Source organism: Somniosus microcephalus, chromosome 3 (genome assembly GCF_052327205.1).
Source record: "Somniosus microcephalus isolate GS21.2 chromosome 3, FLI_Smic_1.0, whole genome shotgun sequence".
NCBI classification, from domain to species: Eukaryota; Metazoa; Chordata; class Chondrichthyes; order Squaliformes; family Somniosidae; genus Somniosus; species Somniosus microcephalus.
This window is the reverse complement of record NC_140989.1, coordinates 11,719,626-11,745,907: the sequence shown is the minus strand read 5'-3', so window position 1 is coordinate 11,745,907 and position 26,282 is coordinate 11,719,626. Positions and strand designations below refer to the sequence as shown.

General features: G+C 48.9%; 1 protein-coding gene across 2 annotated transcripts; it reads right to left on the bottom strand.

Moving 5' to 3' along the window:
* LOC147120855 (uncharacterized) lies at window positions 1-21,809 on the bottom strand. Of its 2 annotated transcripts, XM_085979203.1 has the most exons (3): window positions 21,655-21,809; window positions 12,354-12,715; window positions 1-3,576 (listed from the first exon to the last, which is right to left on the bottom strand). In XM_085979203.1, exon 3 carries the CDS (start codon window positions 3,556-3,558, stop codon window positions 1,501-1,503), a length of 2,058 nt encoding a protein of 685 aa, XP_085835329.1. In that variant the 5' UTR covers window positions 3,559-3,576; window positions 12,354-12,715; window positions 21,655-21,809; the 3' UTR covers window positions 1-1,500. The 2 variants fall into 2 exon arrangements, with proteins under 2 accessions (XP_085835329.1, XP_085835330.1); XM_085979204.1 differs by lacking the exon at window positions 12,354-12,715.
* Window positions 21,810-26,282: the final 4,473 nt, after the last annotated feature.

Sequence of the window (26,282 nt, the reverse complement as noted above, 5' to 3'; positions counted from 1 at the left end):
CACGGCAAGTCTCCTAACTTATGGACCGTACGATTCTATGACTGGACTGAGGTACAAATACATTGTGCGCTCATCAGCGGCGCATCAATCACGAACTCAAAGGAGGTGCTGTCTTAGCAGGGCTGACATGATTTCACAATGTTCGGTAAGATTATTCCTATCGGGGAGTTTATCTTCCCAGACTTAGCTCGGGTGATGTGGGTGTGTTCTTCTGGAGTTGGATATTGCAGCTTTAGCAAGCTGGAAAAACTCTTCAAATTCGAACCAAATGTGGATTTTTATTTTAACTCCCTTTACATCTGGAGACCATCCCAGCTCATACTCAGTGCCAAGAGAGGTGCGGGGCGTGTTGGAGGTGTGTACCTCCCTAATACTCGGACTGGGTTTGCTATCTGGTTTCCAGGACAGTTACTTTTTTTTTTTCATTCATTCTCGGAATTGGGTGTCACTGGCAAAGCCGGCATTTATTGCCCATCCCTAACTGCCCTTGTGAAGGTGGTGGTCGGCCCCACAGCGCTGTTAGGTAGTCTACAGTCTACTCTCTCAGATGGATGAGAAAGATCCCACGGCCTCTATTTCGAAGAAGAGCGGGGGAGTTCTCCCCAGTGTCCTGGGCCAACATTTATCCCTCAACCAACATCGCTAAAACAGATTATCTGACTATTTATCTCATTGCTGTTTGAGGGAGCTTGCTGCGCACAAATTGGCTGCCACGTTTCCTTAAAAACAACAGTGGCTATACTTCAAAAGTACTTAATTGGCTGTAAAGTGCTTTGGGACATCCTGAGGTTGTGAAAGGCGCTATATATATGCAAGTCTTGCTTTCTCTTTAGGGAGTTCCAGGATTTTGACCCAGCGAAGGAACAATGATATATGTCCAAGTCAGGCTGGTGTGTGACTTGGAGGGGAACTTGGAGCTGATATACTCTGCTATAGAAATTGGCCATCATGCTAGCCTGGCCTATGGTGGCTGCTCAGCATCTACAGCCAACGGTGATAGGTTGAATCTATGGACGAATTGTAGAAGAGCAAGTCTTTCTATATTTATAAAAACTATTGTTTTCTTTCGTAATTCGAAAGACAGTAAAGGGGCAGAGGAATCACCAGACGAGTGTCCTTGTGGGGATTTGCTGGAAACCGGGCCTCCTCTATACATGAGGCCCAGACTCCTCCAGGACACATGTGGAGAGGACAACACTATGTGTGCCGGGTACAAATGCTTGGCCCCAGGCCCAGCCAACTCCTCCCTTCCATCGGACCATGTGCAAACCTCCTTGAATTTGCGTGTTGGTTGGTGGGAGGGGGGAAAGAGTGCTACAGGGTTAATTCTGTGCAAGCATATGACTCAAGCAGAAGCTTTGTACATGAGGGAAAGTTCAAGGCATTACTTCCAAAGCATGGCTGCTCATTCACAGTCTGTCTGCAGTCTTCAGCCTGTTAGTGGAACGTCTTAAAAACCAATTCATGATCATTCTTCAGGCTGCTCTCAAATATCTTGCTTTATTGTCCTGTGAGAGGCAGGATGCCCTTTAATGTGGAGTTGATGTTATCAATTCTCTGTTGTATTTGCATCTCAAACTGCAGCTTGTTCCTCATGGCCAGCTTGTTGATGGCCTCCTTTGTGACCATATAGTCTTTCTGAAGTTTGATTCGCTTCACGTTAAACTGAGGGTCGGAGGGGCTCAGATTGATGTACGTCTCCAAACTGCAGACTTGGTCCATCAGGTGCTTTTGGGAGATCTCCACGTAAGTCTCCGAGATCATGTGGCAGAGGTTAGCAATGTTGCAGGCCTGAAAGGCTTCGGTGTAGATCATGTCCTTGACGAAAGAGTCCTGGTCATAGCCAGGGAATGCCTCGTAAGCCTCACCGTCGCTGGTGAACTGCGTGAGGGCGTCGTTGAGAGAGACCTTAATCAGATTGGACATCATCTGAAAGAAGTTGCTCATCTTAGCCCACTGCTCCTTGACCTGGCTCAATGCACCCAGGCCTGTCACCAGCAGCCTGAGCGTTGTGTTGTAGTCTATTTCCTTCACCTGACACTTCCTCATGGTGATCAAGATCTCATCAAGGTCCTTAGTCACCTTGTCCTTTGTCTCAGACATTTTCTGATACTGCTCTCTCGTGGCATCCAGTTGGCATTTGGCTTGTTCCACCCTGAAGCAGGCTTGGCCCAGGACCATTCTTGATAGACTTTCTTGCACCTTCTCCACCTCGGCGGCATTGGTCAGATTTGGCGGCTGGGGGGCGAAGGCTGGAGCATTGGTGGACCCTTTGATGTCCGAAAGGTACTGTAGCACTTTGGCGTTCTGCTTCTTGATGGCTGCGGCGAGGCTTTCCAACTGGGCCTTATCGGGCTTCTCGCACTTGGCAATCTCCTCCAGCTGCTCACACGTCGTGATCCCTTCCTTGCACAGTTTCAGGGCCGCTTCCTTGGTGCTAGAGTCCTCCTCCTGCTCGATCTTGCTCAGGCTGCTCTGGAACATGGGCTTGCAGCCTCTGGAGTTGTCGTTCTGCGAGCTGGCACTGAGCAGCTTGCAGGGGTCGATGGCCCCGCTCTCGGAGATCAGGTCCTGGAGCAGCACGCTGGCCATTAGCATCTCGATCGCTTTCAGGTAGATGCTGGTCAAGTTCCCCAAGCTCTTGCCTGCGTCTTCATCTGGGGAGCTAAGTGACTTCTTCTTCTGGACCTTTTCCTTTATGTGTTGTGCCACGGTCTTGCTAACGTCAATGGCCAGGCTCAGAGGTTCGGCCATGCTCATCATCACCAGCTGCGTGGCAATACTGTTAGCCAGATCCAGCAATGACTGTGTGACGTAAACTCCCACCAGGGTCTTGCCGCTGGGGATCATCTTCACCACCTTGTGGTACACGGCGCGGGCCTCCTCCATCTCGACGCACATCTTGGAGAACTGAGCCTCCACCCTCTTCTTCTCCTTCTCCGCTGCCTCCTTCCGGGACTGGGACTCCGTCAGGGTCTGCTTGACCTCGGCTAGGCTCGTGTGGTGGTCTGTTCGGGAGCTGGCGCAGAACTCCAGCAGCTCCTGAACCAGCTCGATGAGCGAGGCAAACTCGTCCTCGACAGAGGCAGCCAAGCACTGGCAGTCGTCTGCCACCTTCTTGATGCTTTTCAGGCGGCTGGGCAGCATGGCCTTGACCACCTTCGGGTCGCGGCTCAGCACCTGCACCGCGTTGCCCAGGTGCCTGGGGGTCGTCAAGGAGTAGAGTCGGATCTGGTCCATGTTCTTGTGGGCTTTGCTGAAGGCCTTCCACCCCTGGTCACTCACCTGCATCAAGCAGGCGTGGAACGACTCGGGGTGCCTCAAATACCGGAACGTTTTCCCGCCCGCGCTGAGCTTCACCTGGAATTCCTCCGCGGCGGAAATGAATATCAGCTCACCCAAGATCGCTATGGAGACGGGCCCGGGTGTCAGAAACTCCTCCCAGTTGGCGTAGGGCTTCATGATCAGCTCCAGGTCTCTCTTGACCTCCTCCGTCGCACTCAGCATCTTGATGCCCCTGCTGACCTTTGCCACGGTCTGCGCCTCTTCCTCTGACATGGTGACTGGCTTAATCTCCTGCAACAAAGTCAGGAACACTTGGTTTAATCAGGAACATAAGTGGGAAGGTGTCAGGCGTGGTTCAAGTCCCACTCCAGAGACCTGAGCAGAAAATGCAGGCTGACGCTCCCAGTGCAGTGCTGAGGGAGCGCCGCACTGTTGGAGGAGCCATCTTTCAGATGAGATGTTAAACCGAGACCCCGTCTGCTCTCTCGGGTGGATGTAAAAGATCCCACGGCCACTATTTCGAAGAAGAGCAGAGGGAGTTATCCCCGTGTCCTGGGCCAATATTTATACTGGGGTGAAGCCAGAACAGTAGAACCAGAGGACACGGCCTGCGCTTGAAGGGAGGGTAAACGCAAAACTAATCCATGGAAACATCATTTCAGTGAGTGAGTGGTCAATCTATGGAACTGGCTCGCTGGGGTGACAGTGAAAGCAGTCCATTCAAATTGAAATTAGATTTCTTTCAGGAAAGAAAATTTGGGGACATGGTGTATGAGTAATTATCGACATGGTGTGTGTGTGTTGAGTGTAGCGAGCTCGGGAGGAACAGGTGAGTTTGGACCTCTGGTTCCCAAAGCTCTCCATCACTGGGGGTTTTCCTCGCCTCGTGTCTGGATCTGTTGTAGACTCATTGGGGTCGATTTTCCTGGAGCCGTCAGGCGGGGTTTCAGGTGTGTGGGGGGGGGGGGGGGGGGGGGGGAAATCCCGAATTTGGGAGTCCCGACACCATCCCGCAAAAAACCCCGCCCCACGCAAGTTTCAGGGGCGGCGGGTACCCGCCCCGCATTGGGACCCGCCGAAACCAGGGGGGAAGGGATTAGTGCCAATTAACTGCCTGTTAACAGGCAGTTTTTAGCCTAATCCCTATTTTGAGGGGTTTCGTGTGGGATTCCCGACGGCTCCAAACCACGCCAGGTTAGAGCAGGCGGGCCGTCGGGTTGAAGGAGTTGGAGGGGTCGGGATGTCGGTGCTCAGGTGAGCGATGGGTGCATAAGTGCAAAGGTTAGTGTGTTTGGTGTGTCTAAAGTGTGTAAAGAACTTTTACTTACCTGTACTTACCTTAACAGCCTTTCTTCCTGTAGCCGTCGGGAGCCCATCACTCAGCCGGCACTTAAAGCTGAACGGCTGCGATGTGAAAAGTGACAGCCTTCAGCTTTGAGTGCTGCTGAGAGTTCTAACTGAGTCTGTGCAGAAGGACTCATGTTAGAACTCAGACTGTCTGTGTTTCACAGCTTCAAACAGCTGTGAGACACTGATATTTCATCTGTCAAGATCTCTTGACAGATGAAATTGCAGTCTGTGATGTCACCTGTTGCCGGGTGGCCCTTAATTGGCCCGCTGAGCCCGCTGGGCGGGCTCAACAAGGTCAATCAAGGGAAAATTGCGCGGATTGGCCGGACGTCAAAGTAGGCGGGTCTAAAACCCGAAAGTTGTAGTCCCGCTTTCTATCCGACAGCTTCAGGAAAATCGACCCCATTGATAGAGATTGATCGCTGAGATTGATCGCTGTGATTAGTCAACAACTCCATTATCATTGGATCCTGAGACTACCAGGATGGGAGAGGGCGAACTAGATGGACCTGGGTCATTTTTCCTCTGGTGATTCCTATGTTATATTAAGTCAATGCGAGTTGGCGTTGAATAACTTTAGTTAGCTGATTAAAGCATAATGTGGCATGGCAGTAGCTGTCAAGGTGCTATATAAATGCAAGTCTTTCTTTGTTTGGGATTCACTTCAACTAAATGCAGTCTAAGACCCATCTCTGCTAAGTTGTAATGTCAAAATGTCAAACCCACCTTCTAACCCACTGCACTAATGTTCACAGCCTCTGCGAGCACTCTGCTGAATATGTAAACTCTGGAGTATGTAAACCACTGCATTAAAGCTGGAACCCAGGCTGACTCCCTCACCCACTCAGACGCGACCTCAGAAACCTCATGGAGATGCTGACGCAGGTGTTGCATTGAGCTGAGAGTGTTTCTCTGGTCCCCACCCATCTCCTGACAACTTTGCTGCTTCCGTTATGACAACCGAACACAAAACAGTGGCTCTGACACAGAGCTGCAGCTACAGTTACAGCAGCTTATCTCCCGAGTGTCAGGCTGCCGTGGGCTTTTGTTATTGAGGTTGACACTCTCTGTAATGCGTGTTCTCCACTGACTGGCTTTCTCTGTGCTGTGCCCCCTTCCGTTGCATCAGGGGATGGGGGTGGGGTGGGCGAACTCTCTCCTGCATTTGCTGCAGCCGCTCTGAGAGGCCACTGGGACTGGGGGGGGTTGCCAACTCTCTTGTTCCTGGAGGTTTCATCACATGACCTCCTGCCTTGAACCGACCTGCCCGCACTCTTCCGCCATTGGTCCATTCTCCAGGCACACTGCCTTCCCCCAGCCAATCGGAAAGGGAACAGACCCTTTGTTACATAATTGGATTGATCTTGACAGTCAGGCAAGCAGGCTTTTTCCCCAATCTCCCATCTCCAATATTTTAATATTAATTGTTCCAAGAAAACGATAAAACACAATCTTGTTCAAGAGCCCTATGATTTTTCTCCGGGCGTGTCCTGGAAATTAACCACCAATTCCTGGAGCCTCCAGGACAATTCTGCAGGGCTGGTAACCCGAACTGGGAGATGTGGGACCTCCCCCCGCACCTCCCACCCCATGGACAAGTGTTTGACCAGCGCTCTGTGCCTGTCTGATGAGTGGAGGACCACGGGTATGAACCTCCGACCTTGCACCGGGACACATCAGGCTGCCGGATCCCTGGAGCCGCCTTCAGGGAAAGAACTTGCTCCAACTGATATTAGGCTGACACTCCGAGCTGCTGCATGGCCTCAACAATCAGCTGGTCTCAGGGCTCCATTCATTTCAATCATTACATTTCACAGCACAAATGGAGGCCATTCGGCCCATCGTGCCTGTGCCGGCTCTTTGAAAGATTCTCCAACTAGTCCCACTCCCCCCTGCCCTTTCCCCATGGCCCTGTAACCTTTCCCCTTTTCAAGTATTTCTCCAATTGTCTTATGAAAATTACTATTGAATCTGCTTCCGCCGCTCTTTCGGGCAGCGCATTCCAGATCACAACAGTAAAAAAATTCTCTTCATCTCCCCTCTGGTTCTTTTGCCAATACAATGTCTCTTTCTCTACTGCAGGTATTTCTGAATTCTGCTTACATAAGAACATAACATAAGAACATAAGAAATAGGAGCAGGAGTAGGCCAATCGGCCCCTCGAGCCTGCTCCGCCGTTCAATAAGATCATGGCTGATCTGATCCTAACCGCCAATCCACTATCATAGAACCATCTCCTGAATCTAACAGAATTAGACACACGAAATAGGAGCAGGATCAGGCTACCCACAGGGCCATGACCGATCCGAACCTAGACTCATGTCCAAATTCCTGCCCGCTCCCCGTAACCTTTAATTCCCTTTACTTCTAGGAAACTGTCTATTTCTGTTTTAAATTTATGTAATGATGTAGCTTCTACAGCTTTTTGGGGCAGCATATTCCATGGACCTACCACCGTCTGAGTGAAGTAGTTCCTCCTCATCTCAGTTTGAAAGAGCAGCCCCTTATTCTAAGACTATGCCCCCTAGTTCTAGTTCCGCCCATCATCGGGAACATCTTCCCCGCATCCACCCGATCCAACCCCTTCACAATCTTATATGTTTCAATAAGATCGCCTCTCATTCTTCTGAACTCCAATGAGTAGAGTCCCAATCTACTCAACCTCTCCTCATATGTCCATCCCCTCATCCCCGGGATTAACCGAGTGAACCTTCTTTGTACTGACTCGAGAGCAAGTATGTCCTTTCTTAAGTATGGACACCAAAACTGTACGCAGTATTCCAGGTGCGGTCTCACCAATACCTTGTACAACTGAAGCAATACCTCCCTATTTTTATATTCTATCCCCCTAGCAATGAAAGCCAAGATTCCATTGGCCTTCTTAATCACTTGCTGCATCTGCATACTAACCTTTTGAGTTTCGTGCACCAGGACCCCCAGATCGCTTTGTACTTCAGTACTTTCCAGTTTCTTGCCATTAAGATAATAACTTGCTCTACGATTTTTCCTGCCAAAGCGCATAACCTCACACTTTCCAGTATTGTATTCCATCTGCCAAATCTCTGCCCACTTACTTAGCCTGCCTATGTCCCCTTGCAGGTTTTTTATGTCCTCCTCACTCACTACTTTCCCTCCCATCTTAGTATCATCTGCAAACTTTGATATGGTACACTCGGTCCCCTCCTCCAAATCATTAATATAGATTGTAAAGAGTTGGGGACCCAGCACTGACCCCTGCGGAACACCACTAGTTACTGATTGCCAGTCTGAGAATGAACCATTTATCCCAACTCTCTGCCTTCTGTTAGATAGCCAATCCTCTATCCATGCCAGAATATTACCCCCAATCCCGTGATTTTTTTATCTTAAGCAATAATCTTTTGTGTGGCACCTTGTCAAATGCCTTTTGGAAGTCTAAATACACTACGTCCACTGGTTCCCCTTTATCCACCCTATACGTTACTTCCTCAAAGAACTCCAGCAAATTTGTCAAACATGACTTCCCCTTCATAAAACCATGCTGACTTTGTCCTATTAAATTATGATTATCCAAATGTCCTGTTACTGTCTCCTTAATAATGGACTCCAAAATTTTACCTACCACAGATGTTAGGCTAACCGGTCTATAGTTTCCAGCCTTCTGTCTACTGCCCTTTTTAAATAAGGGTGTTACATTTGCAGTTTTCCAGTCTGCCGGGACCTTTGCCGAGTCCAGGGAGTTTTGGAAAATTATTACCAATGCATCCACAATCCCTACCGCCACTTCCCTCAAGACCCTGGGATGTAAGTCATCAGGTCCAGGTGATTTATCCGCCTTGAGTCCCATTATTTTACCGAGTACCACTTCCTTAGTGATTTTGATCGTGTTTAGCTCCTCCCCCCCTATTTGTCCAGTGTTGGGATATTCTTAGTGTCTTCTACTGTAAAGACTGATACAAAATATTCAGTGTTTTTGCCATCTCCATATTTCCCACCATTAATTTCCCGGTCTCATCCTCTAAGGGACCAACATTTACTTTAGCCACCCTTTTTCTTTTTATATAACTATAAAAACTCTTACTATCTGTTTTTATATTTTTTGCTAATTTACTTTCATAATCTATCTTCCCTTTCTTAATCAATCTTTTTGTTATTTTTTGCTGTCTTTTAAAGTTTTCCCAATCCTCTATCCTCCCACTAGGTTTGGCTACCTTATATGCCCTTGTTTTTAGTCGAATACTATCCTTAATTTCTTTACTTAGCCATGGATGGCTGTCTTTTCTTTTACACCCTTTTCTTCTCAGTGGAATATATTTCTTTTGGAAGTTGTAAAATAACTCCTTAAATGTACACCACTGATCATGTATCGTCTTACCCTTTAATCTATTTTCCCAATCCACTCTACTCAATTCCGCTCTCATACCTTCATAGTCTCCTTTATTCAAGCTTAGCACGCTTGTTTGAGATCCAACCTTCTCACCCTCTAATTGAATATGGAATTCAACCATGTTATGGTCGCTCATTCCAAGGGAATCCTTTACCAGGACATTTTTAATTAATCCCGTCTCGTTACACAGGACCAGATCTAAGGTTGCTTGCCCCCTGGTCGGTTCAGTTACATACTGCTCAAGAAACCCATCCCTAATACACTCAATGAACTCATCCTCAAGGCAGCCCTGCCCAATTTGATTTGTCCAATTAATATGATAGTTAAAATCCCCCATAATTATAGATGTTCCCTTATTACAAGCCTCAACTATTTCCTGATTGATACTCCGTCCAACAGAGTTGCCACTGTTCGGCGGCCTATAGACTACGCCCACTAGTGTTTTTTTCCCCTTGTTATTCCTTACCTCCACCCAAACTGTTTCATTATCCAGATCTTTTGACCCCAAATCATTTCTCTGTATTACAGTGATTCCTTCCTTTATTAACATAGCCACCCCACCTCCCCTTCCTTCCTGCCTGTCCTTCCTGATCGTTAAATAACCTGGTATGTTTAATTCCCAGGCATTGTCACCCTGCAGCCATGTTTCTGTAATGGCCACAAGATCATACCCATATGTAGTTATTTGTGCCATTAACTCGTCTATTTTGTTACAAATGCTACGTGCATTCAGATAGAGAACTTTCAAAGATGTTTTGTGACACTTAGTTCCTGCTTTTGCCCTTTTTATTACTTTACCTTTTACTCCATACCTTCTGCCCCTTCCTGACACGCTCTGGTTTTTAATTTCCCCACTGCTACCTAAGTCTATGACCTTCTCTGTTGTCATTTTTATTATTTGCTCTCTAGGAACCTCCCCCCCACTAGTTAGTTTAAAGCCCTCTCTACAGCCCTAGTTATATGATCCGCCAGGTCTCTAGTCCCAGCACTGGCCAAGTGAAGCCCGTCCCGACGGAACAGCTCCCTCCTGCCCCAGTACTGGTGCCAGTGTCCCAGGAAGCAAAACCCATTTCTCCCACACCAGTCTTTGAGCCACGCATTTAACTCTCCAATTTTATTTGTCCTAGCCAAATTCGCTCGTGGCTCAGGTAATAATCCAGAGATTATTACCCTTGTGGTTCTGCTTTTTAATTTGGCCCCTAGCTGCTCAAACTCCCTCAGCAGAACCTCCTTCCTTGTCCTATCTATGTCGTTGGTACCAACATGGACCACGACAACTGGATCCTCCCCCTCCCACTCCAAGTTTCTCTCCAGCCCAGAGGAGATGTCCTTAACCCTGGCACCGGGTAGGCAACACAGCCTTCGGGACTCTCGCTCTCGGCTGCAAAGAACTCTATCTATCCCCCTAACGATACTATCCCCTACCACTACAACATTTCTTTTAACTCCCCCCACTTGAATGGCCCCCTGCTCCACGGTGCTGTGGCCAGGTTGCTCATCCTCCCTGCAGTCCCTACTCCTGTCCCCACAGGGAGTAAGAGCCTCGAACCTGTTGGACAAGTGCAAGGGCTGCGGCTCCTCCAACACTACCTCCTGGATCCCCGTACCTGCCTTACTTCTAGTCACACCATCCTGACCCTGGCCACGGACTACATCTGCATTAATTAATCTAATTGGTGTGACTACCTCCTGATACACAGTCTAGGTAACTCTCCCCCTCCCTGATGTGTCTCAGTATTTGAAGCTCGGACTCCAGCTCTTCAACACGGAGCCGGAATTCCTCGAGCAGCCAACACTTACTGCAAATGTGATCACCGTGAGCATCAATGGTGTTCACCAGCTCCCACATATTGCAGCAGCAACACATTGCCTGATCTCCCATTCTATGTAATTAATTAAATTTATTAATATTATTCTTAAATATCCTCTGCCCCGATTCTAGATGGTGAATATCACACCTTAGAAACTATAAACCAAAGAGATTTAAGCTTAAAAGGGAGAAATACTCACCAACCAATCACTTACCCGCTTTCTGGTGACGTCACACTTGGATTACTTTTTACCTCTCTCCTTCCAGACGGGAGATTGGTACGCCTTACCTGGTCTCTGGGACTTTTATAGCCCCGCTCTGCCGCTCAGGATTCCCGCCGACGCTGTGAGGCCTTACCTGGTCTCTGGGACTTTTATAGCCCCGCTCTGCCGCTCGAGATTCCCGCCGACGCTGTGAGGCCTTACCTGGGTCTCTGGGACTTTTATCGTCCCGCTCTGCCGCTCAGGATTCCCGCCGACGCTGTGAGGCCTTACCTGGTCTCTGGGGACTTTTATAGCCCCGCTCTGCCGCTTAGGTTTCCGCCATGGTGCCATTTAGAAGGAGTGCCTTTCTGAAATTCATTCTCAGGATACGGACATCACTGGCAAAGCTGGCATTCACTGCCCCCAGAACGTGATGGTGAGAGCCTTGTCCCAGGAGAGTCCCTCTAGACCTCCCATCCCCTCTACATCCCCAGCGCACCCTCCCTCTACACTTCCATCCTCCCCCCTCCCTCTCCATCTCCACCGCACCCTCCCTCTACACTGCCATCCTCCCACCCCCTCTACATCTCCATCCCCACCGCACCCTCCCTCTACACTGCCATCCTCCCCCCTCCCTCTACATCCCCATCGCACCCTCCGTCTACACTGCCATCCTCCCACCCCCTCTACATCCCCATCCCCACCGCACCCTCCCTCTACACTTCCATCCTCCCCCCTCCCTCTACATCCCCATCCCCACCGCACCCTCCCTCTACACTTCCATCCTCCCCCCTCCCTCTACATCCCCATCCCCACCGCACCCTCCCTCTACACTTCCATCCTCCCCCCTCCCTCTACATCCCCATCCCCCACATGGAGTTCTGAAACATTAACCCTATGCTTCTCTCTTTCCACAGATGCTGCCTGACCTGCTGAGTGTTTCCAGCAGTTACTGGCTCAAATTCCACTGCGGACCCCACTTTTTTCCCCAGCTGTTTCCTGTACTGATTTTTTTTGAAGATTTCTCTGTTTATTCCCTAGGGTATGCTGAGGAAACGTCGCTGGGGGAGGACACACACACACACACAGTGTTTACTTTAACAGGGTGGTTGGTACGAGCTGGCTAAGGCACCGCTGCTAAATCTCTCATCATGAAATAAGGCCAGCTCACCAGGGTTTTCCACTGTAACCAGGAGCCTGGGCTCTCGCTCTCTCTCCCTGACACGTGCAGGCGTTTGGCCTGGACTCACTCATCTGGGGTGGGACTGTAAGCCATAATTAAGCAGGAAGGAGAATGAGAGAGGGGGAGTAGCCACCTTATAATTCAGTAATAATGTACCTGGGGAGCTGAGGCTGATCGGAAGGTTGAGGTTGCAGTTCGAATCCAACAGGCCTGCTACACCAAGCGTTACTCACTCAGTGCCTGAGCCACTCCCTTTGTTTTGTTTAATGCCTGATGCTGTCTTCACTGAGCGTTTCCCCAGGGCTCCTCGCTCTTCACTGGTGCTGCCGGTGTGAGGGGCGATTGGCTGATTCTGTCACATGCCAAGGTTCTCCCAGCTGCTGCTCTTGTCTCTGCGTCTTTTTTTTTATAAACGGAAATCTTGCTGAGCAGTTTTAAGCAATCTCTCTCGAATCTCCCTTTGCATTGCGTGCAGTCAAACACAGAGCAGGAAACGATACTATTGTGGTGCTGCTTGACTGATCAGGAAGGAAATTCTGTCTATTAAATGCTCCATATTTATCATTTCTCATTTGCATTAAAGAATCGCAATAGCACATTAGAGTTACCCAATCAAGGATGAAACATCTGTTAACAGAAAAGTAAAACTAAAATTGTTAGCGATTACTGCCTGGCCCCTGGAACCAATTGTATGTTTTAATGTGTTTTTGTGTTTGAATTAGTATCTAGTTCTGAAACACTTGAAAGTGTTTGTTTATTAAAATTAGTCGGGCTTTAAAGGCTACATTCTGAGGACAGGTTGCACAGACTGGGCTTGTATTCCCTCGAGTTTAGAAGATTAATCGAGGTGTTTAAGATGATTAAAGGATTCGATAGGGTAGAGAGAGGGTAACTATTTCCTCTGGCGGGGGAGTCCGGAACAAGGGGGCATCTCCTTAAAATTAGAGCCTGGCTGATCAGGGGTGAAATCAGGAAGCACTTCTTCACACAAAGCTGGAACTCTCTCCCACCAAAAAGCTTTCGAGGTTGGGGGAGGTGAATTGAAAATTTCACAAATGAGATTGATGGATTTTTGTTGGGTAAGGGTATTAAGGCGGCTAGATGGCGTTCCGATACAGATCAGCCATGGTCTGATTGAATGGCGGAACAGGCCTCCTCCTGTTCCTAGGTTCCCAAAATAGCCTGGCAACGGCAGCATTTGTGGGCAGTCCACGATGAGATAGCCTGCCCAGCGCACCAGCCTCCATCATGCGGACGAGGTCAGCACGGGCGGACGAGGTCAGCACGGGCGCACTCCCAGTGCCTCGCTAGCGGTGAGCATGGCTTGGGGAATCTGGGGCTTTTCCTGTCCATCTTCCAACCCAAGCTGTGTTCAGAGCGCAGGGTCGCTGAATGAAAGCTGCTGCACTACTTCTAACTATCAGGAAATGCTGAACGGGCTGGGGCTGTTTGCTCGAGAAAAGATAATGCAGAGGGGTGACCTGATAGAGGTCTTTAAAATTATGAAGGGGTTTGATAGGATAGACGTAGAGAAGATGTATCCACTAGTCCAGAACTAGTTAAGATAGTCATTAATAAATCCAATAAGGAATTTAGGAGAAACTTCTTTACCCAGAGAGTGGTGAGAATGTGGAACTCGCTACCACAGGGAGTAGTTGAGGTGAATAGTATAGATGTATTAAGGGGAAGTTGGATAAATACAGTCTGTGTAATTCTATATATAAAAAAACTAACAGAATGGACAATTTTTCTTTATCAAATTTATGGGATCTTGGGCTTCATAAATAGAGGCATTGAGTGCAAAAGTAGAGAAGTTATGCTGAACCTTTATAAAGCGCTGGTTCGGCCACAACTGGAGTATTGCGTCCAGTTCTGGTCACACACTTTAGGAAGGATGTGAAGGCTCTTGAGAGGATGCAGAGGAGATTTACCACAATGGTTCCAGGGATGGGAGATCTTAGCTATAAGGACAGGTGGAATGCTGACAAAATATCGGTAACAGTGGAAAAGGTAGAAGCAATGGAAGGGGTGAAAATTGATAGTCAGGATGTACTAGAAAGGCTGGGTATATTTAGAGTGGATAAGTAGCCTGGTCCAGATGGTTTACATCCCAGGTTGCTAAGGGAATTAGGAGAGGAGATAGTGGAAGGGCTTGCCATAATTTTCCAATCTTCCCTAGATGCAGGGTAGGTGCCGGAGGATTGGAAAATGGCAAATGTGACACCATTGTGCAAGAAAGGGTGTAAGGACAATCCTAGTAACTACAGGCCGGTCAGCTTAACATCAGTGGTGGGTGAAGTTTTAGAAACAATAATCAAGGAAAAAATTAATGGACACTTAGAGAATTTAAGCTTATTAAGGAGAGCCAACATGGATTTGTAAAAGGCAGATCATGTTTGACTAATCTAATTGAATTTTTTGATGAAGTAACAGGGAGGATTTATGAAGGGAATGCAATGGATGTTGTCTACATGGATTTTAGGAAGGCGTTTGACAAAGTACCACATAGAAGGCTGGTTAACAAAATTGAGGCTCATGGAATAGGTGGGTCAGTGGCAGCTTGGATAAGGAATTGGCTTAAGGACAGAAAACAGTGAGTTGTGGTAAATGGCTGTTTTTCAGACTGGAGGATGGTAGACAGTGGTGTTCCCCAAAGGTCAGTGCTGGGGCCACTGCTTGTTTTGATATATATAAATGACCTGGATATTGGAATACAGAGTAGAATTTCTAAATTTGCCGATGACCCCAAACTTGGGGGTGTGGCAAACAGAGAGGATGATACCAATCGACTGCAACAGGACATAGAAAGGCTAGCAGAATGGGCAGATGGAATTTAATACAAAGAAATACGAGGTGATGCATTTTGGCAAAAGGAACAGAGAGAGCCAATGTACACTTAATGGCACAGTTTTAAAGAGTGTGCAGGGACAGAGGGACCTGGGAGTTAATGTTCATAGGTCCCTGAAGATGGCAGGACATATTGAGAGAGTGGTTAGCAAAGCATATGGGATCTTGGGCTTCATAAATAGAGGTATTGAGTACAAAAGTAGAGAAGTTATGCTGAACCTTTATAAAGCGCTGGTTAGGCCACAACTGGAGTACTGTGTCCAGTTCTGGTCACCGCACTTTAGGAAGGATGTGAAGACCCTTGAGAGGGTGCAGAGGAGATTTACCAGAATGGTTCCGGGGATGGGGGATCTTAGCTACAAGGACAGGTTGGAGAATCTGGATTTGTTTTCATTAGAGCAAAGGAGGTTGAGGGGTGATTTGATAGAGGTGTACAAGATTATGACGGGTTTGGATAGGCTAGACGAGGAAAGGCTGTTCCCACTAGTTGATGGTACAAGGACTAGTGGACACAGATTTAAGGTTTTGGGCAAGAGATACAGGGGGGGATGTGAGGAAAGCAATTTTTACGCAGCGAGTGGTGAGGACCTGGAACTCGCTGCTGACGGAAGTGGTGGAAGCGGAGACACTCGATGTTTTCAAGGGGAGACTGGATAGGCACTTGAGGGAAATAAACTTGCAGGGTTACGGGGATAGAGCGAGGGAATGGGACTGACTGGATTGCTCTACAGAGAGCCGGCACGGACTCGATGGGCTGAATGGCCTCCTTCTGTGCCATTATGACTCTATGACTCCTCCTTTAAGATGCTCCTTATAACCTACATTTTTGACCAAGCTTTTGGTCATTGGCCCTAATATCTCCTCATGTGGCTCGGTGTCAAATTTTGTTTGATAATCACTCCTGTGAAGCACCTTGGGATGTTTACTACGTTAAAGGCACTATATAAATGCAAGTCGTTGTTGTTGTTGTCCATGTGGGGGAGGGGCACTCACATTCGCTGGTGGTCAGATATTGGTGGGAGGGGGGGGGCGAGGGGAGGGGGCCGATGTGGTGGGGTTACATTTTGTCCAGAACAGTCCAGTGGGGATACTCAGGTTAGAGCGGAAATATAGTCCCATTTGCCAGTATTCTGAATGGAGAACTGGGATGGCTGGGTTGCCATGGGGAACGTGTGTGGGGAGGGGGGCAGATGGAGTTTGGTGTAGGTCTGCCGTCCTTACCCGATCTGGCCTATGTGTGACTCCAGACCCACAGCAATGTGGTTGACTCTTAACTGCCCTCTGAAATGGCCTCGCAAGCCACTCAGTTGTAACAAACCGCCAAGAAACAAAATTATAAGAATGAAACCGGACGGACTACCGGGTATCGACCTCGGCACCGGCTCCGGACACGGCAACACCACACCCAGCTCAGTCAACCCTGCAAAGTCCTCCTTACCAACATCTGGGGACTTGTGCCAAAATTGGGAGAGCTGTCCCACAGACTAGTCAAGCAACAGCCTGACATAGTCATACTCACAGAATCATACCTTTCAGCCAATGTCCCAAACTCTTCCATCACCATCCCTGGGTATGTCCTGTCCAATCAGCAGGACAGAACCACCAGGGGTGGCAGCACAATGGTATACCGTCGGGAGGTAGTGGCCCTGGAAGACCTCAACATTGACTCCAGACCCTATGAAGTCTCATGGCTTCAGGTCAAGCATAGGCAAGAAAACTTCCTGCTGATTACCACCTTCCGCCTTCCCTCAGCTGATGAATCAGTACTCCTCCATGTTGAACACCACTTGGAAGAATCACTGAGAGTAGCAAGGGCACAGAATGTATTCTGGGTGGGGGACTTCAATGTCCATCACCAAGAGCGGCTCGGTAGCACCACTACTGACCGAGCCGGCTGAGCCCTGAAGGACATAACTGCCAGTCTGGGCCTGCGACAGGTGGTGAGAGAACCAACACGAAGGAAAAACCTACTTGACCTCATCCTCAGCAATCTACCTGTTGCAGATGGATCTGTCCATGACAGTATTGGCAGCAGTGACCACCGCACAGTCATTGTGGAGACGAAGTCACATCTTCACATTGAGGACACCCTCCATCGTGTTGTGTGGCACTACCACCATGCTAATTGGGATAGACACAGAGAGATCTAGCAACTCAATACTGGGCATCCATGAGGCGCTGTGGGCCATTAGCAGCAGCAGAATTGTATTCCACCACAATCTATAACCTCATGGCCTGGCATATCCCTCACTCTACCATTACCATCAAACCAGGGGACCAACCTTGGTTCAATGAGGAGTGTAGAGGAGCATACCAGGAGCAGCACCAGGTGTACCTAAAATTGAGGTGCCAACCTGGGGAAGCTGCAACATGATGCGCTATCAATTACTCATAAAAGACTGAGAGTTAAGAGAGTAACTAAAGGCTTTTATTAACAAAAGAATGAAGGTCTGCCTCGAGTGGTCGACCGGTCCAGAATACAAAGGGCTGGGGAGCAGTCACCTTTATACTAGGACTTGTGGGAGGAGTCAGCCAAGGCATGTCCAGGCATGTACACAGTGGAATACAAACAGTGGTTTACCACACAACACAGGACTACATGCATGCTAAAAAGCAGAAGCAGCATGCTATAGACAGAGCTAAGCGATCCCACAATCAACGGATCAGATCAAAGCTCTGCAGTCCTGCCACATCCAGTTGTGAATGGTGGTGGACCATTAAACAACTAACGGGAGGAGGAGGCTCTATGAATATCCCCATACTCATTGATGGTGGAGTCCAGCACGTGCAAAAGACAAGGCTGAAGCGTCAGCAATGAACTTCAGCCAGAAGTGCCGAGTGAATGATTTATATCGGCCTCCTCCTGAGCTCACCACCATCACAGAAGCCAGTCTTCAGCCAATTCGATTCACTTCACGTGATATCAGGAAACGGCTGAGCGCACTGGATACAGCAAAGGCTATGGGCCCAGACAACATCCTGGCTATTGTGCAGAAGACTTGTGCTCCAGAACTAGCCACACCTCTAGCCAAGCTGTTCCAGTACAGCTACAACACTGGCATCTATCCGACAATGTGGAAGACTGCCCAGGTATGTCCTGTCCACAAAAAGCAGGACAAATCCAACCAGTCAATTACCGCCCCATCAGTCTACTCTCAATCATCAGTAAAATGTTGGAAGGTGTCAACGACAGTGCTATCAAGTGGCACTTACTCACCAATAACCTGCTCACTGATGCACAGTTTGGGTTCCGCCAAGACCACTCGGCTCCCGACCTCATTACAGCCTTGGTCCAAACATGGACAAAGGAGCTGAATTCCAGAGGTGAGGTGAAAGTGACTGCCCTTGACATCAAGGCAGCATTTGACTGAGTGTGGCATCAAGCAGCCCTACTGAAACTGAAGTCAATGGAAATCGGGGGAAAATGCTCCACTGGCTGGAGTCATACCTAGCACAAAGGAAGATGGTTGTGGTGATTGAAGGTCAATCATCACAGCCCCAGGACATCGCTGCAGGAGTTCCTCAGGGCAGTGTCCTAGGCCCAACCATCTTCAGCTGCTTCATCAATGACCTTCCCTCCAACATAAGGTCAGAAATGGGGACATTTGCTGATGACTGCACAGTGTTCAGCGCCATTCACAACTCCTCAGATAATGAAACAGTCCATGCCTGCATGTAACGAGATCTGGATGACATTCAGGCTTGGGCTGATAAGTGGCAGGTAACATTCGCGCCACACAAGTGCCAGGCAATGACTGTCTACAAAAAGCGAGAGTCGAACCACCGTCCCTTGACATTCAACGGCATTACCATCGCCAAATCCCCCACCATCAACATCCTGGGGGTCACCATTGACCAGCAACTTAACTGGACCAGCCACATAGATACTGTGGCAACAAGAGCAGGTCAGAGGCTGGGTATTCTGTGGCAAGTGTCTCACCTCCTGACTCCCCAAAGCCTTTCCACCATCTACAAGGCACAAGTAAGGAGTGTGATAAGAACTTAAGAACATAAGAAATAGGAGCAGGAGTAGGCCATTCGGCCTTTCGAGCCTGCTCCGCCATTCAATGAGATCATGGCTGATCTTCCGCCTCAACTCCATTCACCAGCCCTATCGCCATATCCCTTGATGCCCTTACTAGTCAGAAATCTATCGACTTCTGTTTTGAATATACCCAATGACTGAGCCTCCACAGCCCTCTGGGGTAGAGAATTCCAAAGATTCACCACCCTCTGTGTGAAGAAATTTCTTCTCACCTCAGTCCTGAATGGCCTACCCTTTATCCTGAGGCTGTGGCCCCTGGTTCTAGACTCCCCAGCTAAGGGAAACACTCTCCCAGCATCCACCCTATCAAGCCCTGTAATAATTTTGTATGCTTCAATGAGATCCCCTCCCATTCTTCTGAATTCAAGAGAATACAGGCCTAGTTTACTCAATCTCTTCTCATACGACAGTCCCGCCATCCCAGGAATCAATCTCGTGAACCTTCATTGCACTCCCGCTATGGCAAGTATTACCTTCCTTAGGTAAGGAGACCAAAGTTGTACACAGTACTCCAGATGTGGTCTCACCAAGGCCCTATATAATTGGAGTAAGACTTCTTTACTCCTGTACTCAAATCCTCTTGTAATGAAGGCCAGCATACCATGTACCTTCCAAGTGCAGCTCCAACAACACTCAAGTAGCCCGACACCATCCAGGACAAAGCAGCCCGCTTGATTGGCACCCCATTCACCACCTTAAACATTCACTCCCTCCACCACCAGCGCACCGTGGCTGCAGTGTGTACCATCTGCAAGATGCACTGCAGCAACTTGCCTAGGCTTCTTTGGCAGCACCTCCCAAACCCGCGACCTCTTCCACCTAGAAGGACAAGGGCAGCAGACGCATGGGACCACCACCACCTCCAAGTTCCCCTCCAAGTCACACACCATCCTGACATAGAAGTACATCGGCCGATCCTTCATCGTTGCTGGGTCAAAATCCTGGAACTCCCTCCCTAACAGCACTGTGGGAGTACCTTCACCACACGGACTGCAGCGGTTCAAGAAGGCGGCTTACCACCATCATCTCAAGGGCAATTAGGGATGGCCAATAAATGCTGGCCTTGCCAGCGATGCCCAGATCCCATAAACAAATAAAAATATTTCAAAATAAGTGTTCCTGGTTGTTGGGAGAGACGAGCGATGGGATTTCCCTTTAGCACTGTGCTGTGTTTATTCACATTAGGGACTGTCTGATTGGACTTCATAGTGAGATCTGGTTTCCCTCTCAACCACAACCAGGCAATTTCTTTCTAGATTTAGTACCTCAAGGTTTAAATGCTCTTTCAGGAGACGGAGTATATATTGAATCTTAAATCCAGGAGGGGACAGAGATAGAAGGAAAAATGTAAGAGATTTAGGACAGAGAACAGCAGAGACCTTTTACACAGAGGGTTGTGAAAATACATTACTGGAGTTATTGGCTGAAGCAGAGACCAGGTCGGGCTGGGTTAGATGGGTGTTTGAAGGAAAAGAAGAGAAGAGGGATATGGGAATAGGGTGGGCACACGGGATTCTGCTCCTGTGGGGGATAAACACCAACATGGACTGGTTGGGTTGAATGATCTGTTTCTGTGTTGATATTTCTGTGTAACCCAGCATTGAGGACATGCTATTTACAGTCAGTCTCACTGTAAGCTCCATACATGAATACAAACAATAGACACAAGGACAATAGTCTTTTGAATATAATCAGTGCGGCCCGATACCTGATGAGAAGCTTTCTCTCAGGGCTGTGCGAGCGACTCAGCCATGGACCATGTGGAGCAACGTACGGTAACCGTGGAAACAAGCGCTCGCACTGAAACAACACTTAAAAACAGTCTTGTGTTTACCAAACAAATCTTTTTGTTCAATGAAGGGATGTCCCTTGCATCGCCATCACTGCAGAGTACAGCTGGTGAGCCTCAGCAGTGACCTCGACTAAACGCTAACACGCTCCCGCGACAGACTCATTTCCAAAATTCAGATCGCTATTGGTTGAGAAACAGGACTCAAGACCAATTTTCCTTCGCATTGACCTCAATTCAGAGAAGACTGTGGATGGGTCTGTTAAGAGTGAGGGGTCGGGGGGTTTACAGAGTGTCGCTCTACCCTGCTGGCCACACCACACCTCTGTCACCCACGGGATAACATTCATTGCAAACCGGACATCGTCTTTCAAAAATTTGACAACTATACTCTGTTGCACGGAAAGTTTTCTCCTTTGCTCCCAGTTTGCCAGCTTAAAGTTGGTAACTCGCAACCACAATACACACTGAACCCGGACAGCCACTTCTACACACACACAGTCTGCGTGTTGTGGGGGGAACACACGTGTAATCACGTGCACAGTCAAAGCGTGAGTAAGGTGGTGGTCACGCCTATAGCGGTCAGGGAACATACATTAATTCCACACAACAGCCGGCTCAGCAACACACAAGACAACAGATTTTATTTGAAGTGTTTAATTTTCACCCTAACTTTACATCGAGAGGAAACTCCATAACTAACACAAAAGTCCTTTCTCTCCCCCTCTTTTTTTCGAACTAGTTCACGCAACAAAAGATTCTCTAAAATTGCTTACCGTGTGGAGGTGGAAAATGGTGCACAAATTTCTCTTCTGAACAGTGAGGAGCTAACTTCTGCCTCTCTTACACTGTGAACTGGACACAGACAGAGGAGGTAGTTTGCTGGGAATGGCAGTTCTTGCTGCTGAGAAATATCTGGTTAGAAAGTCAGAGGTTGTTAGTTTTTATATCTTTGTGGATGGTGGGGCAGTACCTCTGCAAAGTGCATCACAGCCCATGGGCGGAGTTAGGCTAATTCAGCTCTGAGGGGAGCAGCCTGCTCCTCTCCAACATAGGTTCAGATCTCCAGTAGGGTTTCTCTAGTAGGGCAAGCTGTGGGCCCCATTGAAGGAGCGCGGAGGGGTGCGTGGCCCTGGGAACTTACCGAGCAAGACCTTCCCTTCTCCCTCCTGCAACACCCCCTCTCATTGTCCTCTTATTCCCCTCACCCAATACCGCCAACAGCAGACTAACCAGTCGTTCGTGCTGTCGCTGCTGACGGGATCTTGCTGTGCATGCAAAAATGGTCCACCCACATGCCAACAGTCACTGCGCTTCACAAAAGTAATTGGGGTAGGTGAAGCACTTTGAGATGTTTGTGAGCAGTGTGTAAAGGTGCTGTTCAGTGCTCCTTTCTGATTCCTTCTGAATCACGTTACCCAGGGATTAGAATGGCTGCAATAACCAACAGATGTGCTCACTCTCTCCCTCCCTCCCTGCTCTCCCTCTCTCCCTCCCTCCCTCTCTCCCTCCCTGCTCTCCCTCTCTCCCTCCCTCCCTCTCTCCCTCCCTCTTCTCTTCCTCCTTCTCTCCCTCTCTCCCTCCCACTCTCTCTCCCTCCCTCTCCCCTTCATCCCTCTCTCCCTCCCTCCCCACTCCCTCCCTCCCTCCCCTCTCGCTCCCTCTCTCCCTCCATCCCTCTCTCTCCCTCCCCTCTCCCTCCCTCCCTCTCTTCCTCCCCTTTCCCTCCCTCCTTCTCTCCCTCCCTCTCTCTCTCTCTCCTGCCCTCTCTCCCTCCCTTACTCTCTCTCTCCCTCCCTCCCTCTCACTCTCTCTCCCTCCCTCCCTCCCCTCTCACTCCCTCCCTCTCTTCCTCTCTCCCTCCCTCTCCCCCTCTCTCCTGCCCTTCCTACCTCCCTTCATCCCTCCCTCTCTCCCTCCCCTCTCCCTCCCTCCCTCTCTCCCTCCCCTCTCCCTCCCTCCCCTCTCCCTCCCTCCCTTCCTCCCTCTCTCCCTCCCTCCCTCTCTCCCTCCCTCCCTCCCATCCTTCCACTCTCCCTCCCTCCCTCCCTCTCTTCCTTCCTCCCTCCCTCTGTGGTGTATGTAACCTGTTCCACCTTAAGAGAACTACCTTAAGAGATGCACTACTTTCTCTTGGCTGCTGTATACTGTAATACCGGTGGTGACCACACCGGTATATAAGTGTTGTGTAGGGATTTGCTGGGCAGTTCAGCCCTGACCTCCGAATAGTAAAGACCTGTTAAAAGTTATTCTTGTGGTCTGTGTCCAGTGATTTATAATAAGCATAACTGGGACACACAGACTTAACAGTGGCGACGAGTCCGATCTTACCCTGCAACAGTTTTACATCCAAGGCAGCTTCGTCCTCAGAACGGGCGTCGAGAAGAGGCATCCGCCCTCATCATCCTGCTGAGCACCATCGCACGGGAGGCATCGAGAACCCGGGTTAAAAAGAAAAATTCTGACCACGAAGCCCTCCATCAGCGACAGGCAGTGATCATCCCTTCTACCACGGTGGTGGGTAAGCCGATCAGCGACACGAGCAGAAAGTCGGCCGCGTTGACTGTGGAGTGGGGGAGGGAAAACGGAGGAAAAAGGGCGGAGAACTCGACCACGGCCGGTGAAAAGGGCCGGGCTGCAATCGAGGCCGAGAGGCGCAGCGACTGGGGCAGCTTAAGGCACGAGAGCCACGGAGAACTCATATGCAGCCGGTGTAAAGGACCGGCCTGCATGCGGGGCAACTGCGGGGGAGTAAAAGCAGCGTCGGGGAATTGAGAACCGCTGGGGAGGCGAGAACGGCAGCAGCACGGCAATCGCCATTGCAGCCAGGGCGGGGAAGAAGGCAAACGTGGGAATCCGCCATTGTAGTCGGCGGGGGAAGAAGACGAGCGCGGGAAAGACCGCCAAGTGCGGGAAGCCGCCATTTTAGTAGGCGGGGGAAGAAGACAAGCGCGGGAAGCCGCCATTTTGAGAAAAAGAAAAATTTAAAACTTGCAAGGATGCCTAAACATGGGAACATTAATACCTTTGATAGCGATATCGAAGATTGGACCACGTATGTAGAACGCATGGAAGTTTATTGTAAAGCAAATAAGGTGCCAGATGATGAGAAAGCACTAACCTTATTAAGCTCAATGGGTGCGAAGACATACGGGCTATTGAAGCACCTTCTATCACCAGATAAACCGGCGGATCAGACTTTCGCGAATATTGTTACTGTCCTGAAAAATCATTTAAACCCCACGCCGCTGATGAGAGCGGAACGATTTAAATTTTACAGAAGAACGCAGCTGAAAGACGAAAGCAACGCTGAATTTTTAATTGAACTGCGTAAGCTATCAAAGTACTGTCAGTTTGGAACAGGACTAGCAGATGCGCTGAGAGATAAATTTGTGTGCGGATTGTTAAAAGAAGGAACACAAAAGTGACTGCTTGAGGAGAATGATCTTACGCTTGATAAAGCTGTCACTATTGCAGCATCGCATGAAGCCGCAGCGAGAGGCACTGTGGAAATGCAGCTATGGTCACCGGAACTCAGCACCAATCAGTGGTCTTGGGTACAGTAAAATGTTATCGTTGTGGAAAGACAACGCACGATCAGAACCAGCGCTGGTTCAAAAATCAGGAATGCGGAAAATGTGGCAGGCTTGGTCACATAGCTAAAGTATGCCGGTCAGGAAAGAAGACCAGCAACAAAAAGTTACCGCAGGAAAAGTACAGAAAGGTACACAAGGTGACAGAGAACAGTTCGAACGAACAGAAGTCAAATTCAGACTCCAGCATTAATGAACTGGGTAGTCTAAGAGTACACAATGTTGGTAATGAAGCAGACCTCCAAACAATCTGGGTCACACTTCAGATAGCAGGAGTCCAAGTGAAGATGGAATTGGACACTGGATTGGCATTGACGGTCATGAAGAAGCAAGGTTACAAAAGGTTATTCCCACATATTCCCCTACGGGATACGGAGATTGTATTGAAAACATACACGGGGCAAAGAGTATACCCCATCGGGAAGATAGAGGTAAAGGTGGTCCACAAGGGCAAAGAAAGCCGAGGAATGGACTTATATGTGCTACCTGAGGGAGGTCCACCACTACTGGGACGGGAGTGGATTAGGAAAATAAATATGGACTGGCATTCCTCAAAAGCACTAACGGTAGATTCCGGTAAAAAGATGTCAAACCTAAACGATTGTCCAGAATATTGGACGATGCTAAAGAGGTGTTCCAACAGGGACTGGGAACACTGAGAGGAATTACGGCAAACATCAAGGTTGAAGAACATGCAAACCCGAAATTTTTCAAAGCCAGACCGGTACCTTATGCGATATGACCTGCTGTGGAAGCTGAGCTGGAAGGGCTAGAACATTCAGGAGTACTGTCTAAGGTAGACTGGAGTGAGTGGGCCACGCCCATTGTTCCCGTCATGAAGCGTTCATCGAGCAACAAGCCGGGGGAACCGGGGAACGTTCGCATCTGTGGAGATTTCAAGATCACTGTTAATCCGGTGCTTCACACGGTGCAGTATCCGCTTCCGCGGATTGAGGATATCTTCGCTTCGTTGTCTGGTGGGAAACACTTCACCAAGATAGACCTGGCACAGGCGTACTTACAGATGGAAGTTGAGGAAGAGTCAAGCCAATATCTCACGATCAACACGCATAGAGGCTTGTACCGGTATAATAGACTGGTTTTTGGAGTGGCATCGGCTCCAGCAATTTGGCAGAGGGCCATGGAGCAGGTATTACAGGGAATTCCAGGCACACAATGTTACCTGGACGATATTCTGATTACAGGAGATGATGACGAGGAAAACCTTGCAAATTTGGAACTGGTGCTCACCAGATTGAAAGAATATGGACTTCGAGTTAATCGCCAGAAATGTGAGTTCTTTCAGAAGCGGATCTCGTACTGTGGTCATGTCATTGACCAGGAGGGGCTTCATAAGTCTCCTGACAAGATCAAAGCTGTTGTGAAGGCTCCCGCTCCGGATAATGTATCCCAGTTGAGGTCGTTCCTAGGGTTGATTAACTATTACCATAAGTTTCTGCCAAATTTATCCACGGTGCTGCACCCGCTGAACGCTCATTTGCAGAAGGGAGTACCATGGAAGTGGAGCGAGGATTGTAAGAGGGCCTTTCGCAAAAGCAAGGCATTGATCACCTCAGAGGAAGTGTTGGCTCACTTCAACCCAACGCTGCCTATTCGTTTGGCTTGTGATGCTTCTCCATATGGTATTGGGGCAGTACTCTCACACAAGTTGCCAAATGGCCTGGAGAGGCCAGTTGCGTTCGCATCCAGATCATTGACTTCCGCTGAGCGCAACTATGCTCAGATAGATAGGGAGGCTCTCAGCCTTGTGTGGGGAGTAAAGAAGTTTAATCATTACCTGCAGGGCCAAA